Raw genomic sequence first — 15993 nt, forward strand, 5'->3', positions numbered from 1 at the left:
ATTCCTTTTTAATTATATAATTTTAAAAATGATATTAAAATGTGATTATTAAATGTAAAAAATATTCCTTTTTAATTATATCATTTTAAAAACGATGTTAAAATATGATTATTGTAATTATTCGTTTTTTTTATCTTGCATTGCTCGATTCGACTCGGTGGTGAATCGGTTCGCACGCTTTGTTCAAAAGAGCCGGTTCATAAGAACGACTCGCTCACGAACGAAACAAAACCACCCTGCGCCGTTTTCTCTGTCAGGAGCTTCAGCTGTGTGGACCCGGGGAAGAAGTCCTGCGACTTGGCCGTGTGAGTGAAGATGGAGTCCGCTGAGACCAGCGTGTACGGCGCCTCTTTGGCCGGCGGCAGCTTCGACTTCATGAAGCTGGTCAAGCAGCCGCAGACGGTGCTCCGAGTACTTAGTTGGGTAAGTGACGACGGCTGACATTTTATCAAGTGACGAAGCGCTGGAGAACGACACCGTTGACCTTTTTAGGGGCTTTGACTACTTTTAAAAACTTTGGCCAGAGCTCTTCAGGCTGGTTGTGTTTCTTCCGCAGTTTGTTGTTGTTTTGGTGAAGTTATGCTCCCGGAAAGCCTGCAGCCAGGGCAGCTAGCTAGCCAACCTAGATAGGCCGAAAAGACGTCATATAAAGGAGGTCCCTCATGTCTGTAGTGTGTGATCTCAGTTTAAATAGGGAAGATCATTTTTATGCTGGTTAAATGGTTTTATGCCCTCAGTTGTGCAAAGGAACCAACAACAACAACAACACTGGAAAGGGGAGAAGCCGTGTGGGCTCTGTAGGACACGCAACACGTCATCCAGAGTCACGTGGAGCAGTCCTGAGGGGTCCAGCATATGACCATCCCTGTCCTGTAAACACTGTGTACAGTCAGACGACTCCTGAAGAGGAACAGCGACCAAGAAGTGATATTAAAAAGAGGATGTGACCTTATATCTGGTTTTATTTAATCTGGCCTTGTTGCACCTTTTGGTTTGGGGCAGAACATGTGCACAGGCCAGTTGTTCGGCTGCTGCCCCCAAAATCCTGTTGCTGACTGACGTGCAAAGAATGTGTTCCTCTTTTAGAGGGATTTTCCACAAAACCCTGTGATTAAGATTGGAAAGTCCTTAAAAACCTGGACATGTGGTGAAATTATGCTTTCATAGACTTTCGCCTGCTGACATTCAGGGGAATCAGGGTCAAGGCCCTCGTGATCTTGCTTCCACCGAGGTTTTCCCACCTGTTGACTTGGTTTCTAGTCCCTTATGAGCTTATGAGCTTGAACACACCACCAACATGCATCTTCACGTTCATGCATCTTCCGAGGCTCTCTCAGGTAATGGATTCGGGCAGTCAGGTGAATAGCGTGAGCTGCTGCACTAATGCAATAGTGTGTAAATACTTGGGGCAAGGACAGAGTGTCCCCTCTGCCACCCCTTCTCCTGTCCAGCCAGGTGGTGAAAATATAAACACAGCAGCTGGGAGGTAACATGAGATGATCTGTGGTCACTGCTAAAAGCCCCCCCCCCCTGCTCACCAACCGTACTCACTACAGTGTGACTGTGGGTGCTGGACCGGTGTTGTGGTTCCTCTTGCTGCGGCTGGTTGCTGATCAATGGAAAACGATCTTGGGAGGAAACAAAACATGCCGCTCGCTTCATTGGTCTCCCGCGCTGCCTGTCCCATCTGCCTAGTGACGTCTCCCTCCTGTGTGCTTTCATTTCTCTTTGCATTTGTTTGTCTAATTATCGTGGTTGCCTTGCAGCTGTTGGCTCTCAGGCTTGGCTTGGAAATGAAGAACACTGCTGAACATGTACAGTATTGTACAATGGCTTTGTGTTTGGTTCTGCAGCCTCTTCTCCAGATAACATTAGGGCTGTACAGTATACACAGATACTGACTGTGTGGAATGGATGATCTTGATGAACTGAATCTACACATTGTATTAGGCAGCAAGTGAACAGCGAAAGAATCTGAGACAGGATTATGGCTAAATATCATCAAGCAGTGACCCAAGTCAGTACCTACCAAAAGTGCACCAAGCAAGGTCAACCAGCGAACCGGTGACGGGTTCATGGGCGCCCAAGGCTCATTGATTCAGTCCATGGAGGCCCCACCTAATGTCTTGATGCTAGATACCACAGGTCACCTTCAGAGGACTTGTGGAGTCCATGCCTCGAGCGAGACAGTGGGCCTTCACGATATTAGGCAGGGGGTGTTAATTGGACAGCTGGCTGGTGTATCATTCTTCAGTGATTATCTCAACGCCAGCCTTCACAATACTGACTTCACAGCCGTCTGCAATATGCAAATACGACTCTACCCAATCACTGAATGTTGTACTGGGTAATCACAGACGTTCTGTGGGTTTTTTAGACAGATAGAGGCATTCAACAAGAACCAACAAACACATCATTTGGGCCAAAAATAAAGCAGGTCAATGAAGTGGTTTAATCACTGAGATGTAAACAAGGTCGCTCAGAGTGGGGTTTGGTGTGAAATGGTTTATTTTATATAACGTGCCGCCTCTTTACAGTGATGATGCAGTGATCTCGGCAAGATAGTGACACATAAAAGGATATTAAATATAGGCCTTGTTTTCTTTGGCTGCTATTTTGCCTTACGGCAGCCTCTGTTTATTATCCTATAATCCAGTCTGACTCTCCTCCCTGACCAATCAGCTCCCAGCTCCTTTATAACACTGCAGTCTGATCACTTCCTGTGTGTGTGTGTGTGTGTGTGTGTGTGTGTGTGTGTGTGTGTGTGTGTGTGTGTGTGTGTGTGTGTAGTGGTTCACACTCTGGACTGGTATCTGTGGTTGTTGGTCTACTGGTGTGTAATAACTGGTTTATAGTGGGTGAATGTGCTGTGTGTGATTTGGGTTTCTGTAGCTAGTGTGTGTTAGCATTAGCGTTAGCCTCCACTCCATTCTGAAGGGGTTCTTCAGTGCTGGTTTATAAACAGAGATATTATGGTCTGTTTTCATGGTCCACTGTAAAATAGAAAGTTAATAAAGGAGTTGAGAGTCTGAGAACGTCCGCACTGCTGCAGTCATCTGGGTGGTACTGTCTATAAATGGTGCAAGAAGGACACCAGAAGGACACCAGAAGGACACCAAAGACTCAGAACTGGATTTGGATTAAAATAGCAGAGACCAAATACATTAAAATATCCCTGCATGGGCCCTGAACATCCCTATTTTACTTAACAGTTTTTAAAAGTGTAGTTATGCTGAAATTTTCTAACAGTAGTAGTAGTAGCAGTAGTAGTCCGCTTTAACGTAATCACATGAAGGGTTTGCTAATGCGTTTTTAATCTTGGAAGATAGATTGCAGTCCTGATACGTAGCAGTTTAATCGTAATATTTATTATCTCTCTAAACTCATTTCAGAAATTATAATCGAATCAAGGTCTTTTTTTATTTTATTTAATTTGTTTTATTGCAAAAACCTCAAATTTAGTACCTTAGTACTGTTCCGCCCAAACAGACTTTAACCTGTTAGATTTTAACTAACCCTGTGGGCAGGGAATAGAGTTATGGTTTATGAATGGGGGGTTTGTTTTTGGAGGGGTTGCTCAGGCAGTGCTATTTTGGACTTGTTTATGGACAAAACAAGCTCATGGGTGTTCTGTTGTGTAGACTGCATTCCTACCAAGAACAATGAAGCCTACCGTCACTTCTGAACGCGTTGACCTGGGATAATCTGTGTTGTTTTTAAAGTAGAATTTGACCAACATTTCCAAATGTCTGTACAGTTAAAATATTCAGATTGGTTTAATGTAAAATGGTGCATTGTGTCAAAACGTACCAACTCAGATAGTGATAAACCCAGAAGTCGTGTTGTTTACAGTGCAAATATGGCCATGTTGTTTGTCACTGGTTTTGGATAACCAGTCTAAAATAGTCGTAAATCCAGAAAAATACGCTTTGCCCTCCACCCTTGCATGTACTTTGGTCATGAGTTTATCTCAAACCTACCCTAAAACAGTGTCTTATTTTCATAGCTTGTCTCCAGTGATTTGATATGAAGCCTGTTTTAACTTCTCACTTCCCTCTTCCCTCTTTCGAACCCCCTGCCTGTCCATTCTAGGTGTTTTCCATTGTGGTTTTCGCCACCATTACAGCGGAAGGGTATGTGAATCCCCGAGATCAGCCTAATGTGGTGTGTGTGTTCAACAAAAACGATGGAGCATGCCACTATGGAGTGGGCATCGGGATCATCGGCTTCCTCGCCTGCGTGGGCTTCCTTATGACCGACGTTTATCTCCCCATGATGAGTAACGCCCAAGAAAGGAAGCGCGTAGTGACGGCCGACCTGGTGTTCTCAGGTACGTGTAAATAGCATTGGAATATGGCTAGAGTAGGCTAAGTTGTAAGTAAAGACTCAGTGGGGTGTAGAGTATGTAGTGCCTCACAAAAGAGTCTACTGTTGCAGTAACTGAATTGGGTCTCATGATTCTGAGGAAATCAGAGAAACCATTTGAAACCATTAGTTTGCCAGTTTCAGCTTCCTCCAGAAACTGACAATAGTGCTGAATGTTCAAGAGCAGGGATTAAAGATGGTCATTGTGTGGACATTTGGTCATCAGATAAAATACCAGCTTTATTGGTACATACATTGAAATCCACAGAGAACCCAAATCTGAGCAACGTAGAATTAGGAAAATGAATCAGATAAGTGTTTGATGGGGCTTTGTATTGGCAAGAACCTGGCAATGCGATATGATGTGAATCTCGATACAGGGGCTAAGATTCAATATATTGCAATACTGTAAGCAAGGTGATATATTGCACACTCTTTAAATCCAATTTTAGGAAAACTGCCATGGTATGAAAAAAAAAATGCAATACGTGAATCTGAGTCAAAGAAAAGTTGACTTTTCATGTATTCAGAACAGTGGGATCTGAATACAACACTAATGGTCTGGGCTTCAAACACATACATTGATTGATTTTCTTACAGCGCTGATTGTTAGTCTTATTTCTTTTATTAAGGCAAAAAGGTATATTTAATATGTCATTCAAAGCAACACTTTGTATTTTTATATAAATGTATATATTGTATCTAATCCCCCGTTTTCTCTCCAATTTGACCACCAATTACCCAACCTGTACGTACTCTCTAGTGAGGGTCAAGCCGCTCATTTTCTTCCGCTGATGCAACATCACGGGCATTCGGCTTTGATGCCCATCTCGCAAACACCAGCGACGGCCCATTGTGCTCCCCCCCCCCCCCTTTTTACCCTTAAAATACCAGCATCAAAATCATTGTGAAGCTCCACTGACCTGTACTAAAAGAATAGCGTCTCTATCGTTGCCACACTTGGTTCATCCTGCTGCTACCTTCACCTATGTAACTCTGGTGACTCTGGGCAGGACAGCTCTCCTGAGAACTGTGGAACACTGCATAACCTGAGTCATATTTGTGTAAAATCCTGTAGTATTCCTCTACAGTCTCGGTCCACATGCTTCTGTCACTATTAATGATGGTTCTGGATCCCAAAGCTTGTCCAGAAATGCATGTGCTAAGCATGTCCTCTGCACTCTCTGACTATAATCTCTCAAAGGTACAGGAACAAGATGAATATGTTCATGATAATAAAGAATAAAAAATTCTCTCTCTCTCTCTCTCTCTCTCTCTCTTTGGAACAGCGGCCTGGACGTTCCTGTGGTTTGTGTGCTTTTGCCTCTTGGCTAATCAGTGGGCAAACACAACTGACACTGTGGGCATTGTTACTGATGCTGTACACGCCATCATTGCCTTCTCCTTCTTCTCCATCGCCACATGGGTAAGTGTCCTTTGCTTTTCAGTAGGGCCAGAAGATCGGTCACACACACTACCTCAGCAGTTTATAGTAGGTGTTTCTTTTTTCTTTTCTTTTTTTTGGGAGAGGTCACTCACACAGTGCTATCCAGGACTTTGTTTATGGACAAAACACAAGGTCATAGGTGTTCTGTTGTGTAGACTGACTTCCTACCACCGTTACTTCTGGTCACTTTGACTTGAGATAATCTGTTTATTCTATAAGTAGAATTTCAGCCAGTTACCAAAATATGTAATTCAATGACTGAGATGCGCAAAATCAGACTTTCTTTTTTCACAGTGCACATTTATATATTTTGAGATTGTGGTAATGCAAAATGGTAAATCAATGATTTTATTTATTCATTTAATACTGTACGCCATACCATGGCCATTACCCTACCTCCACCATGCTTGACTAGTGAGCTCAGTTTTTTGCTCTTGCACTTTTGTCGCTCATCTCTGTATTTCTAAGCAAGTCTGGCCTCAATCTGATTCTTACTGCTGAAGAGTGGTTTGGCCTTCTTCAGGAGGTGCTTTGTAATACTGCCTGACTGCTGTTTTTGGTGTGTTCTTCATAGCTTTAGCAACATTTGTCATCCGCTGCGGTTGTTGGTGTTTGTCATTGGCTGACCTGTTTAGTGGCTGGTTGTTTTCTTTCTGAATGATCTTCCCTCTTTCATGATCCCTCTTTTCTCAGCTTCAGAATAGCTTGCTTCTCTCCTGTAGACAACTCTCTGGTTTTCATCTTGGTTTATCATTTTTAAAAACAAATGCAGTCTTCACAGTGAAACCCAGGGCTGACACCAAGTGTATATATGGAGAGCGATGCAATATTTAAACAGTCCGTCTAACAGGGCACACCTGAAAAACAGGAGACACCTGTCTATCACAATTTCCAATACTGGTTCCAGAAAATATGGGTTTAAATAAAAGGTGCCGGGTTCTAAGTTCAGTAACAAATCTGAAATTCTGATCTTCAGCGCTTCATCTCAAACCCAGATGATAGAAGAGATAAACTTTGCAAATCCTGCAGCTATCCTTTTCAGCTAATGTTTAACCGACAGTTACTTTAGCGATAAGCTCCATGTAGCAATAAATCTCGACACATGGACAGATTTTTGTCCCACAAACCACCACTATACACGACCAGCCATAACATTAGCACCAGTGACAGGTGAAGTGAAACATGTTGATTATCTTCATCTAAAGTGGCATCAAGGGGTGGATATACTAGGCAGCTGTAAACAGTCAGTTCATGATGGCGATGTGTTTTAGGCAGGTAAAATGGCCAAACATAAGGATCTCGGCCACCTAAGGCCCATTGATGCTCATGAGGGTCCCACCTCGCAGCTTACATGACTTACAAGGTCTGCTGCTAACGGCTTTGTGTCCGATAACACAGGACACCTTTAGAGGTCTGCCTCTCTTCTGTCTGAGCTACTACACTTCACTTGACCTACACTTTGACTTATTGCAAAGTAGCTCCTAACGTTCACCTTTCTGTTGTTGGCTGCCATCCTGACTGAGCATATCACCAGATTAGGCTGATTGCTAAACACACACACAAACTTTTAGGATTGCCACCAGTTTTGTGTAACAGTGTATGGAATCGTTTCTCATTTAATAATAAAATGTCCTGTCCCTCACTGTCGGGTGGTGTCCCTCTCACTCAGCATATGTGCACATCTAGTTGGCAGAGCTTTGGCGCTTCTTACAATCACAGCCTTTTACATGGCAACGGCAAAACCTTGTCTTGTTAGCAATGTGGGTTTGGGAGAGGGGCTTGTAGGAGAGAATGAGATCTGTTAACTGCTTGTGAACCAAATATGTTGACTAGGCCGCTGCAAAATTATTTCTAGGAACAATTTAGTATTCTCTGAATATTGGTAGGGACATGTCCTTACCCAGTTTTACACTCTTGGGATGATCAGTGTATAACATTGCATAATGTTTGCCTAGGCTGAAATTTATTGCCTTGTTGTTTGGCATGGGATTCACATGGAGGTCATTGCGAAACTCTGCCAGCTGGTACTGATCAGATTACTGTATTAGTAATTCAAGTCTCGTATTTGGAAAGTTGTTTTTTTTTTTTTTTTAAGAACATTGCAGAACAAACTGCAGATAGCTTAATTAATAGCTAAAATTAATAGCTTAATTAGCTGCATATTAATAATGGCGGAAATCTCCACCATAGGCTGCACCCCCAATTACGTGCTAATTACTAATACTAACTAGTTGTTGAGTGTGAAGTATGTAGTGTAGACAACTTTGTCAAAGTTGAGTATACCTAACATTTGAAGGAGAGCTGTTTAAGTAAATATGGCTTATTTCTTTGACAGGGTGCACTGACGTATTTGGCCCTGATGAGATTTCGCCAAGGCGTAGCGGAGGTCGCCCAGAACTACAGCGAATCCCCTCCGGAGCACACCTCACCGTACCCCACATCGTATGTTCCTCCCGATCATACCTCATCTTACCCCACGTCCGCATACCCCTCCTTTCCCCCCAGCCGTCCAGACATCTACCAGCAGCCTCCCTTCATATCCAAGCAGGAGCCAATGGGGGACAGTGACTACCAGCCTCCAGCCTCCTACTGACAGAATTGAAGAGAAAAGGGACAATTCAAGGGTCTGATCACATGACGCAGAGCAAGGGAGGAGCCTGATAGAGCAGCCAATGAGAGCTCCTGTGCGTTGACTGGCCCTGGCACTCCTTGATGTTGATTGGTTGGAATTATTCTTTGCATTTGTTTGGAGAAAGACAGCCTTTCTGATTGAAAACTGTTGAATGGTTTGTTTTCTGTCCTTTTTTTCTTTTCCAAGTTCTAGCCTAGAGATGATGAGCACCGATTGCACAAATGGTGTCTACATATAATATGAGTCATTGTGAAACTGCTGATGTAAGGGCAGATTGTTACTGCTCTTAGCTCACACTGTTCCGGTGTGTGTGTTGTTTTTTTTGTTGACCTTTATTTCAACAGTGTCCCATTTTTACTGAGAATACACAGAACCCGTGTAGTTTGTGCCATGAGCCTGAACGTTACGGCCCATAGCTTTAAATGGCCTGCTTGCAGTTAAATTTGCCAATGATAAACTGCCCAGCTGCAAAAAACAAAAAAGAGAAAAGAAAAGTGAAGGTGCTACAAAGGGTGCCATAGAAGAACCTTTTTTGAATGGGTTGCATAAAGAACCATTATTTAGGGATATATGTGAGAAGAACCTTTTAAGGGTTTAAAGAAGGCAATGTAAAAGGGTCCTTGCACTCTGCTTCTTCACCAGTGCTTTCTCTGAGGTATTGCTCAAAGAACCCTTTGTAGCACCTTTATTTTTGAGAGTGTCTTTTTGTTTATTGATAGTGCCTCTAGCTGGTTTATACAGCGTTGAACATTGCAGAACAAACCACAAATCCTTAAAAGCTTCAGCACTGCATGCTCTCTTTGATGGCGAAAAATAAAGCAGTGGCCTACACTTCTGGAAACTAAGCCATATTTCATGAATGTGTACCTGGAAGCTCTTGTGTCTAGTTTTGGCTGCATATTAGGAAATCCCCATCATAGGCTGCGTCCCAATTGCGTACTAATTACAGATACTAACTAGTTTTTGAGTATGAAGTACGTAGTACAGACAGTTTGTATTTCAAAGTTGAATATACTCAAATATCCAAGATACATCCTCGGAACCAGTCGGTTTCCGGTCGTTATCCTATAATGCAGTGCGAAACGTAAGGGAGGAGCTACTCAAGTTTTTAACAGCTATTCGAAAAAAAGGTAGATAATGGTGGCTGGAAATCTTCATCACTTCCTCTTAGTAGGGATGTAGTATGTTAGTATTTTGTGTACTAACCTGCCAATCCTGCAAATATACCCTATAATAGTAGTGTGTAGTAGACAATTGGGACACAGCCATGGTGTTGAGCACTTTTGTTACAGATCTAGCTCATTTGACCACAGAAAGTTCTGCCGTTCCCCATGAACTGATCCATTCACACAGTTAAACACCTTCGTCTTCAAACTATTATTAAGTATTGTTCCACATAACTTGTGTGTTGATGTTTCACATGATGTATCTCAGGCCTTCACTTGCCACTGTGTTAATACACTGAGCTCAGGCTAACTCTGCTGTGCCCTGGGTTTTACAGGTTTACAGGAATTTGCTCACGCTTCAATAAGAAATCTGTCATTAATGAACAGCAGGCTACATAGCATCATGTTTTAGCTCTGTCCCGCCAGGTTTGTTGTGGAGTTGTTAGCTAGCTTTATTTAGCTGATTTTTTAAACATTTTTGAATGTTATTTTAGCCTAATACTTGCTGTTGAAGTGAAACCACTTTAAGCCTTAACAACTGAGGCCTATTTGTAATTTGCCTTTAGAGTTTTTTCTATACATTCTGAGGAGTAGTATTTAAACTTTGGTTGAATTTGTGGCTAATGGAGAGGTTTTTACAATCTGATGCACATCTTTCTGGGATCTGGGTGTTATTAAAATGACTACCATTTGTGGTTTGCTAAATTAGATTTTGTACTGTAATGGATTTTAACACTGGTTAAAATGTTTTAACACATGGAATTGCACTTATAAACATGTATGAACTGCATAAAATGCCAAATGTCCACACAAGGTGATGTGTATTGTAACAGGGAAGGAAAAAATAAATTTCTTTTGTCAAAAATGACCATCTTCTCCTTTTCACTGATCCACAATCAGGTTTAATCAATCCATGTAGATGTAGGCTATGTTCAGACTGCAGGTAAATAGGATCAGTTTGTCTAGACTTCACACACCTGTTTGTACTGGTTGCTGTGGTAACAACTGTGGTACATGGAAGCAGGAGAGATGGAGATCACTCTGGATTTGACAGTCGCTTTGAGAGCACCTGGACTAAGACAAATCCGATTGAAGGAATGTAACTGCATATATGGTTTGGATCCACTTCTCAAAAAAAAAAAAAAAAAAAAAAAAGTTTAACTGTCCAGACTATCAATAACCAATCTGGACACAATCTAGAATCAAATCCAGTGTTCTGTAGACGGCACTCCTATCAGGATTGGATAAATAAGAGTCAGTCTAGGTGCATGACCCTTAGCAAATAACTCCACATCATAAAATGTATCTTGTTTAATAAAACAATTTTTTACAACATTTACAAGTGCACAATATTAATTGGCAGTGTTAAATATTTATAAATGCAGTCTAACTGCATGCACATACATACACACACGCACACACAAACCCCATTAAACCTGGTAACTTGTAACTAGTATCCGAGTTTGTACCCTGGTAAGATTTTAGCCACAAGCGCTTACACTGAGTAGGCAAATGCAGAAAGCTGATATCTGTGTGGGGACAGAATGTGCAAATCCACTCGTTGTACTGGGAGGATCCTAGGATAAATGGAGGTCATACTTAAAAGTAAAACAACTACACAGCCCAGTCATACACTAATGTGACAATAAAAACCAATTTAGACATTTAAAACCACAAATAACTACAAAAAATTAAAAAAAATAAACAGCAGATGTGGAATAACCGGTGTTACACTCCTCAAGTGAAGCTGTGTCCAAGTCTTAGAGCAGGATGCAATCCACACACTGCAGATAATGCTGATCAGTCTATTCTGCTCTTGTGTACTTCATGCACTCATATATGAAGCGTGGCAAACAACTTGCGTGGTGCGCTATGGTCCAACTGCTTTGCAGTCATAACTTGAGGGGGTGTCTCTTCCCTCAGGGGGGGTTTATTTTCCTTATTACACGTCAGCCCTCCATAGCATGCCCTGCACACTGCGTGGTATTTATCAGCCCCTCCGATCACTTCCACCTGAATCAGACAGGGTGAGACAATGGAAAAAAATGAGAGCTAGGCAGGGGGATGCAAGGTTAGAAGCTCCGACAGCTCATAAAAAAGGGATGTTCAGGGGATTTGGTGCAAGACTGAAACACTGAGGCAAATGTCACTGCAGCCTAGCACGGCCTTCACTTGTCAGACACAAGGTGTGACCATCTTCCAGCATGTTTTGTACGTTGGACTGAATTTAACTGTTCTTAACAATACAATTCTTAAAATGTAAGCAACTACACTGATTAAAATTGGATGAGGTGCCATTTATACAGTACTATGCTGAGGTTTTTGGCATCTAAGCACATTATCTAAAAGCATTTCTCTAAGCAATAAGAGTTTTTACTGTAGAAACAGCAGATAGCATTAGAACAGATGCATGTAAACATGAATACAGTAAAAAAGAACAAGAAATTCTCATTTTGAAGAAAGTAGGTGAGCTTGTCTGAAGGACAAAGCTTGGTTCCAGTGCCTAACCCTTTAGCGCTGTACTACATTCGTCACATATGAATGGATAATAAAAGCGCCGTCTTTAATATGGTTTCATTACATCATGTGTTACAGTCACTTGTTCTCACCTCTTTTTCTGCTCCAAGTCTCTTAGTGTAGGACGCCTCTTTAAAACACTCCATGCAGACAGCATTCAGCTTCACCACACTCTCAGCCAAAGGTACCAGGTTCAGAATGTTGCCAAAAGGCTACGGAGGAAAGGCAAACCCAAGTGAGGATCATTTGCATCTGTATTTTCAAGCCCAATCTTGGTGCCAAATCAAGTACACTGTGACACTGTTCAAGATGCAACCTGTCCCAAAGTCCACACTTGTGGTTTTGTGCACGTTTGCATTTCTGTGCTTTGCGACAAGTATACTAGTGTGCCCCATTTATTAAACGGGCAAAATTCCAGTTAGCAAGTGCAGAACTTTTATTGGGGATCCTATTGTTAAATGGGTTGGTCATGTTCTTCCTTGATGTTCTTAAAAGTGATAGAACATTAAGTGTGAGAACTGCTCGTCCCTTAAGAACCACAATACAAATCCACACACTTCTGAATTTACAAAAGGGAACATTTTGGTGCACACTTGCTCAAAAACACAAACTGCAAATGTGTGCTTTGGGACAGATCCATGAAGTCCTAGTAAAGCCTTACCTTTCTCTGGAATGTACCATCAAGTGCTGCAACGATAACAGTTTTTCCCATGTTGGCCATTTCCTCGCAAAATTCAACCGTGTCTGGGAACTGCAATGAAATAGAGAAGAATTGTGATGTATGCATTGACATATTGCAGATATAAACTGGTAAAAGCCAAAGGAGTCATTTGAAAATGTCTTAAAATTGCATATTTAAAGGACAGGCACATGAGCCCACAGGGCTGAACCCATACTTACAAACTGTCCTTCATCAATGCCAATGACAGACGCTTCCAGGGCCAGACTGCGTATGTCTCTGAGGCAACTAGCAGGCACAGCTGCCATAGTGTTCCTGTAACACAAAGAGCCATGAAGCATCACCGAAATCTCATACCTAACAACAAGTGTTGCACTTTTGGTAGTGTGGGTGTGTACATAGAGTTGACACTGCCTTACTTGTCATGCGTGGCCATTCCTGTTTGGGAATAGCGAGTGTCTTTGGCGTATTTAATCACCAAGCAGCAGTACTGCGCGATCTGGAAGCGTCGTACTCTCCGCATCAATTCTGTGCTGTAAAGTTTCACAAAACAGGCGAAATGTTATGAGTATTAACTTCAACAACAAAAAAAGGACAACACATTAAAACATCATAAAAGCACCCATCAGTGCTTTTAACAGATAACAGGTTGCCTTTGCATAGATTTGCATCTGCAGTGAGCAAGTTGGAAACTGGCTATCCCTCCATCCATCCATCAGCCTAGTTAAAGAGGAGGCCAAGGCTGCTAATGGTGGTTGGGACAAGTTTCAGAGGTCAAAGCATTTTCTGTTTTTTTTTTGGTTGTTTTTGTTATCTATTACTTATTTTTATTATAAATCAATAGAACTTTAGTTTGTTCCATTTGTTTATGAAACATTTAATTATTTAAAACTTTAATCTATTCTTTATTTTATTATACCTCTACATTTTTTTATTGAAAATTAGGTTGTCAATCAATTATAAAGCTTAAACAACTGGCCTCTATTAAGATGAGATTTTTCAGATCATTCTGGAGCTATTGGTCCATTTATCATCAACTGTTCTAACACCGTAGAGAGCAACTGGGTTTTTATATATATATATATATATATATATATATATATATATATATATATATATATAAATAAATAAAAACACACACACACAATATATATATAAATATATATGTATGTGTGTGTAAATATATATATATATATATATATATATATATATATATATAATATATATATATATATATATATTTACTTACACACACACACACACACACACACATATATTTACATATACATACACATATATACATACACTTACATTTAAATATATATTTATATTGTTTTTTATATATTTGATATATATTTCTATAATGTCTGTAATCCCCCCCCCCCAACTGTCTTTCTATGACAGCACCTGCGCTTTTTAAGCACACTTTAGACCAAAAATATAAAAAACAAAATTAAATAAATAAATAAATAAAAATGAGGAAACTGGTCGCTGCAGCTGATGGATGCTGGCTGTGTTCCTAACAGCTGCTACTTTCAGTAAAAGCCCTGCAGGAGTTTACCCGCGTCTTTTTGGAGGGAAGCTGGGACTTTTTGTCTATTTCCTCCAGCTGTTCAGCAGGACAACAAAAAAACCCACCTTTTAAAAAAAGTCAACAGGGGCTACAAGTCAACTCTTAATAATAATAATAATAATAATAATAATAATAATAATAATAATAAAAAATGCTCACCTTTTGCCTGAGAACATCGGTCCAAAAATGACCTGCAACAATAACACAAAGAAAGGACTTTTAGCTAGCTAACGTTAGCTTCTCCAAAATAAAAGCTACAAAAGCATTTAACGTACAAATAAAAATAAAATAAAGAACACAGCAAAATAAAACATTTGCCAATAATGCTGTTTGCATAAAATGCACATGTTAGTTAAAGTAACTTGGCTTAGCTCAGCTGGCGCAATATAGCCAACTGATTCTGGCGGGCTGATTCAGGTAAAGCAGCTCCAGCAGGAATCAACATTAAATCAAGCTCTTACCTGGATCTGACCTCTGGTCTTTCTGGGAGAATTGGGCAAAACTGGGCATACGTTCAAGCAGTCCATCTTGCTTTGAAAATGTCAGGAGAACTAGAAAAACCTTAAGAAAGTACAAGAGGGACGAGAGCTGACCTAGCACTATCTGCTCTCTGCTGAATCTGCGGGCTTGGTTTTAAAGAACCCGCCAACGAAGAGGAAGAAACGTCACTGGGACGTGGTCCTACAAAACACCCACAACACTTACTAATATATATATATATTAAAATATATATTTTTATCTTTAAATGGAGCGTTATGGTGACTCAGTGTGGCTCTTTCTTTTTATAGTAGGAAATTTTACAAAGTAAGTAGCACTGGCTACTTAATATGATTATTAAAATATACATTTCAGATGTTTAAATTTTTTTTACATTGCTTACATACTACATTAAAAGTAATAAACCATATTTTTTCTTTAATTATGTTGTTTTATATATTTTTTAATTATTGTTTTTCTTAAAAGCCCCGTATGTGGTGTATAACCAGTGTCACGTGTCCAGTCCATACAGTTTACCGGATACATGGAAATGAAGCTGCAAGAAAATGCCCATTTTGAGACCATTGATAATTTTGTACCAATTTTAACCATTACCTTATACAAACACTACCAGACAATATTTTGGACACACCGAACTGATGGTTTTGTCACCAAGATATAGCTATAGCTAATTGATGCCACGTATAAATACAACAAATGTAGCTATAGCTATATCAATATATAAAAATGCAGTATTTATTTACTATTAATATAAAAAGTGAACAACAATAAAAAGAAAATCTTGTGGGAGTAGCTGTGCCCAAGCTGGCACTGTGTATTATTGTCCATTCAGCCTGGAGCTCTACAGCACTGTTACTGAACTGCTTATAAAGGAAGGTAAAGTAGTCAAGTCAAGTCAAGTCAAATTTATTTGTATAGCGCTTTTTACAACTGTTGTCGTCACAAAGCAGCTTTACATAATTATTACTTAATAAAGAACAGAGACAGAGAAGAAAGAAGAAATAACATGAAGCGTCAAAGACCCCCGTGAGCAAGCCAACGGCGACAGTGGCAAGGAAAAACTCCCTCAGAGCTGGAGGAAGAAACCTTGGGAGGAACCAAGACTCACAAGGGGGA

General features: G+C 40.6%; 2 protein-coding genes across 2 annotated transcripts; one reads left to right on the plus strand and one right to left on the minus strand.

Moving 5' to 3' along the window:
• Positions 1-232: 232 nt before the first annotated feature.
• syngr2b (synaptogyrin 2b) lies at positions 233-10478 on the plus strand. Its single transcript, XM_072660593.1, has 4 exons — positions 233-423; positions 4093-4330; positions 5655-5791; positions 8148-10478. Exons 1-4 carry the CDS (start codon positions 316-318, stop codon positions 8403-8405), a joined length of 741 nt encoding a protein of 246 aa, XP_072516694.1. The 5' UTR covers positions 233-315; the 3' UTR covers positions 8406-10478.
• A 611-nt stretch (positions 10479-11089) lies between these two features.
• On the minus strand, positions 11090-14972 carry tk1 (thymidine kinase 1, soluble). Its single transcript, XM_072660624.1, has 7 exons — positions 14841-14972; positions 14539-14570; positions 13226-13339; positions 13028-13121; positions 12789-12878; positions 12220-12339; positions 11090-11623 (listed from the first exon to the last, which is right to left on the minus strand). The coding sequence occupies exons 1-7, from the start codon at positions 14904-14906 to the stop codon at positions 11444-11446; spliced, it is 696 nt and encodes a 231-aa protein (XP_072516725.1). The 5' UTR covers positions 14907-14972; the 3' UTR covers positions 11090-11443.
• Between the last annotated feature and the right edge of the window lie 1021 nt (positions 14973-15993).

Source organism: Salminus brasiliensis, chromosome 17 (genome assembly GCF_030463535.1).
Source record: "Salminus brasiliensis chromosome 17, fSalBra1.hap2, whole genome shotgun sequence".
Lineage (NCBI taxonomy): Eukaryota > Metazoa > Chordata > Actinopteri > Characiformes > Bryconidae > Salminus > Salminus brasiliensis.

Coding starts and splice junctions, on each gene's coding strand:
- syngr2b (XM_072660593.1), top strand. CDS start 316: ATGGAGTCCGCTGAGACCAGCGTGTACGGCGCCTCTTTGGCCGGCGGC. Junction 424..4,092: donor TGCTCCGAGTACTTAGTTGG/GTAAGTGACGAC, acceptor TGTCCATTCTAG/GTGTTTTCCATTGTGGTTTT. Junction 5,792..8,147: donor TCTTCTCCATCGCCACATGG/GTAAGTGTCCTT, acceptor TTTCTTTGACAG/GGTGCACTGACGTATTTGGC.
- tk1 (XM_072660624.1), bottom strand. CDS start 14,906: ATGGACTGCTTGAACGTATGCCCAGTTTTGCCCAATTCTCCCAGAAAG. Junction 13,122..13,225: donor GGAATGGCCACGCATGACAA/GTAAGGCAGTGT, acceptor TTTGTGTTACAG/GAACACTATGGCAGCTGTGC. Junction 11,624..12,219: donor GACTTGGAGCAGAAAAAGAG/GTGAGAACAAGT, acceptor TGTCTGATTCAG/GTGGAAGTGATCGGAGGGGC.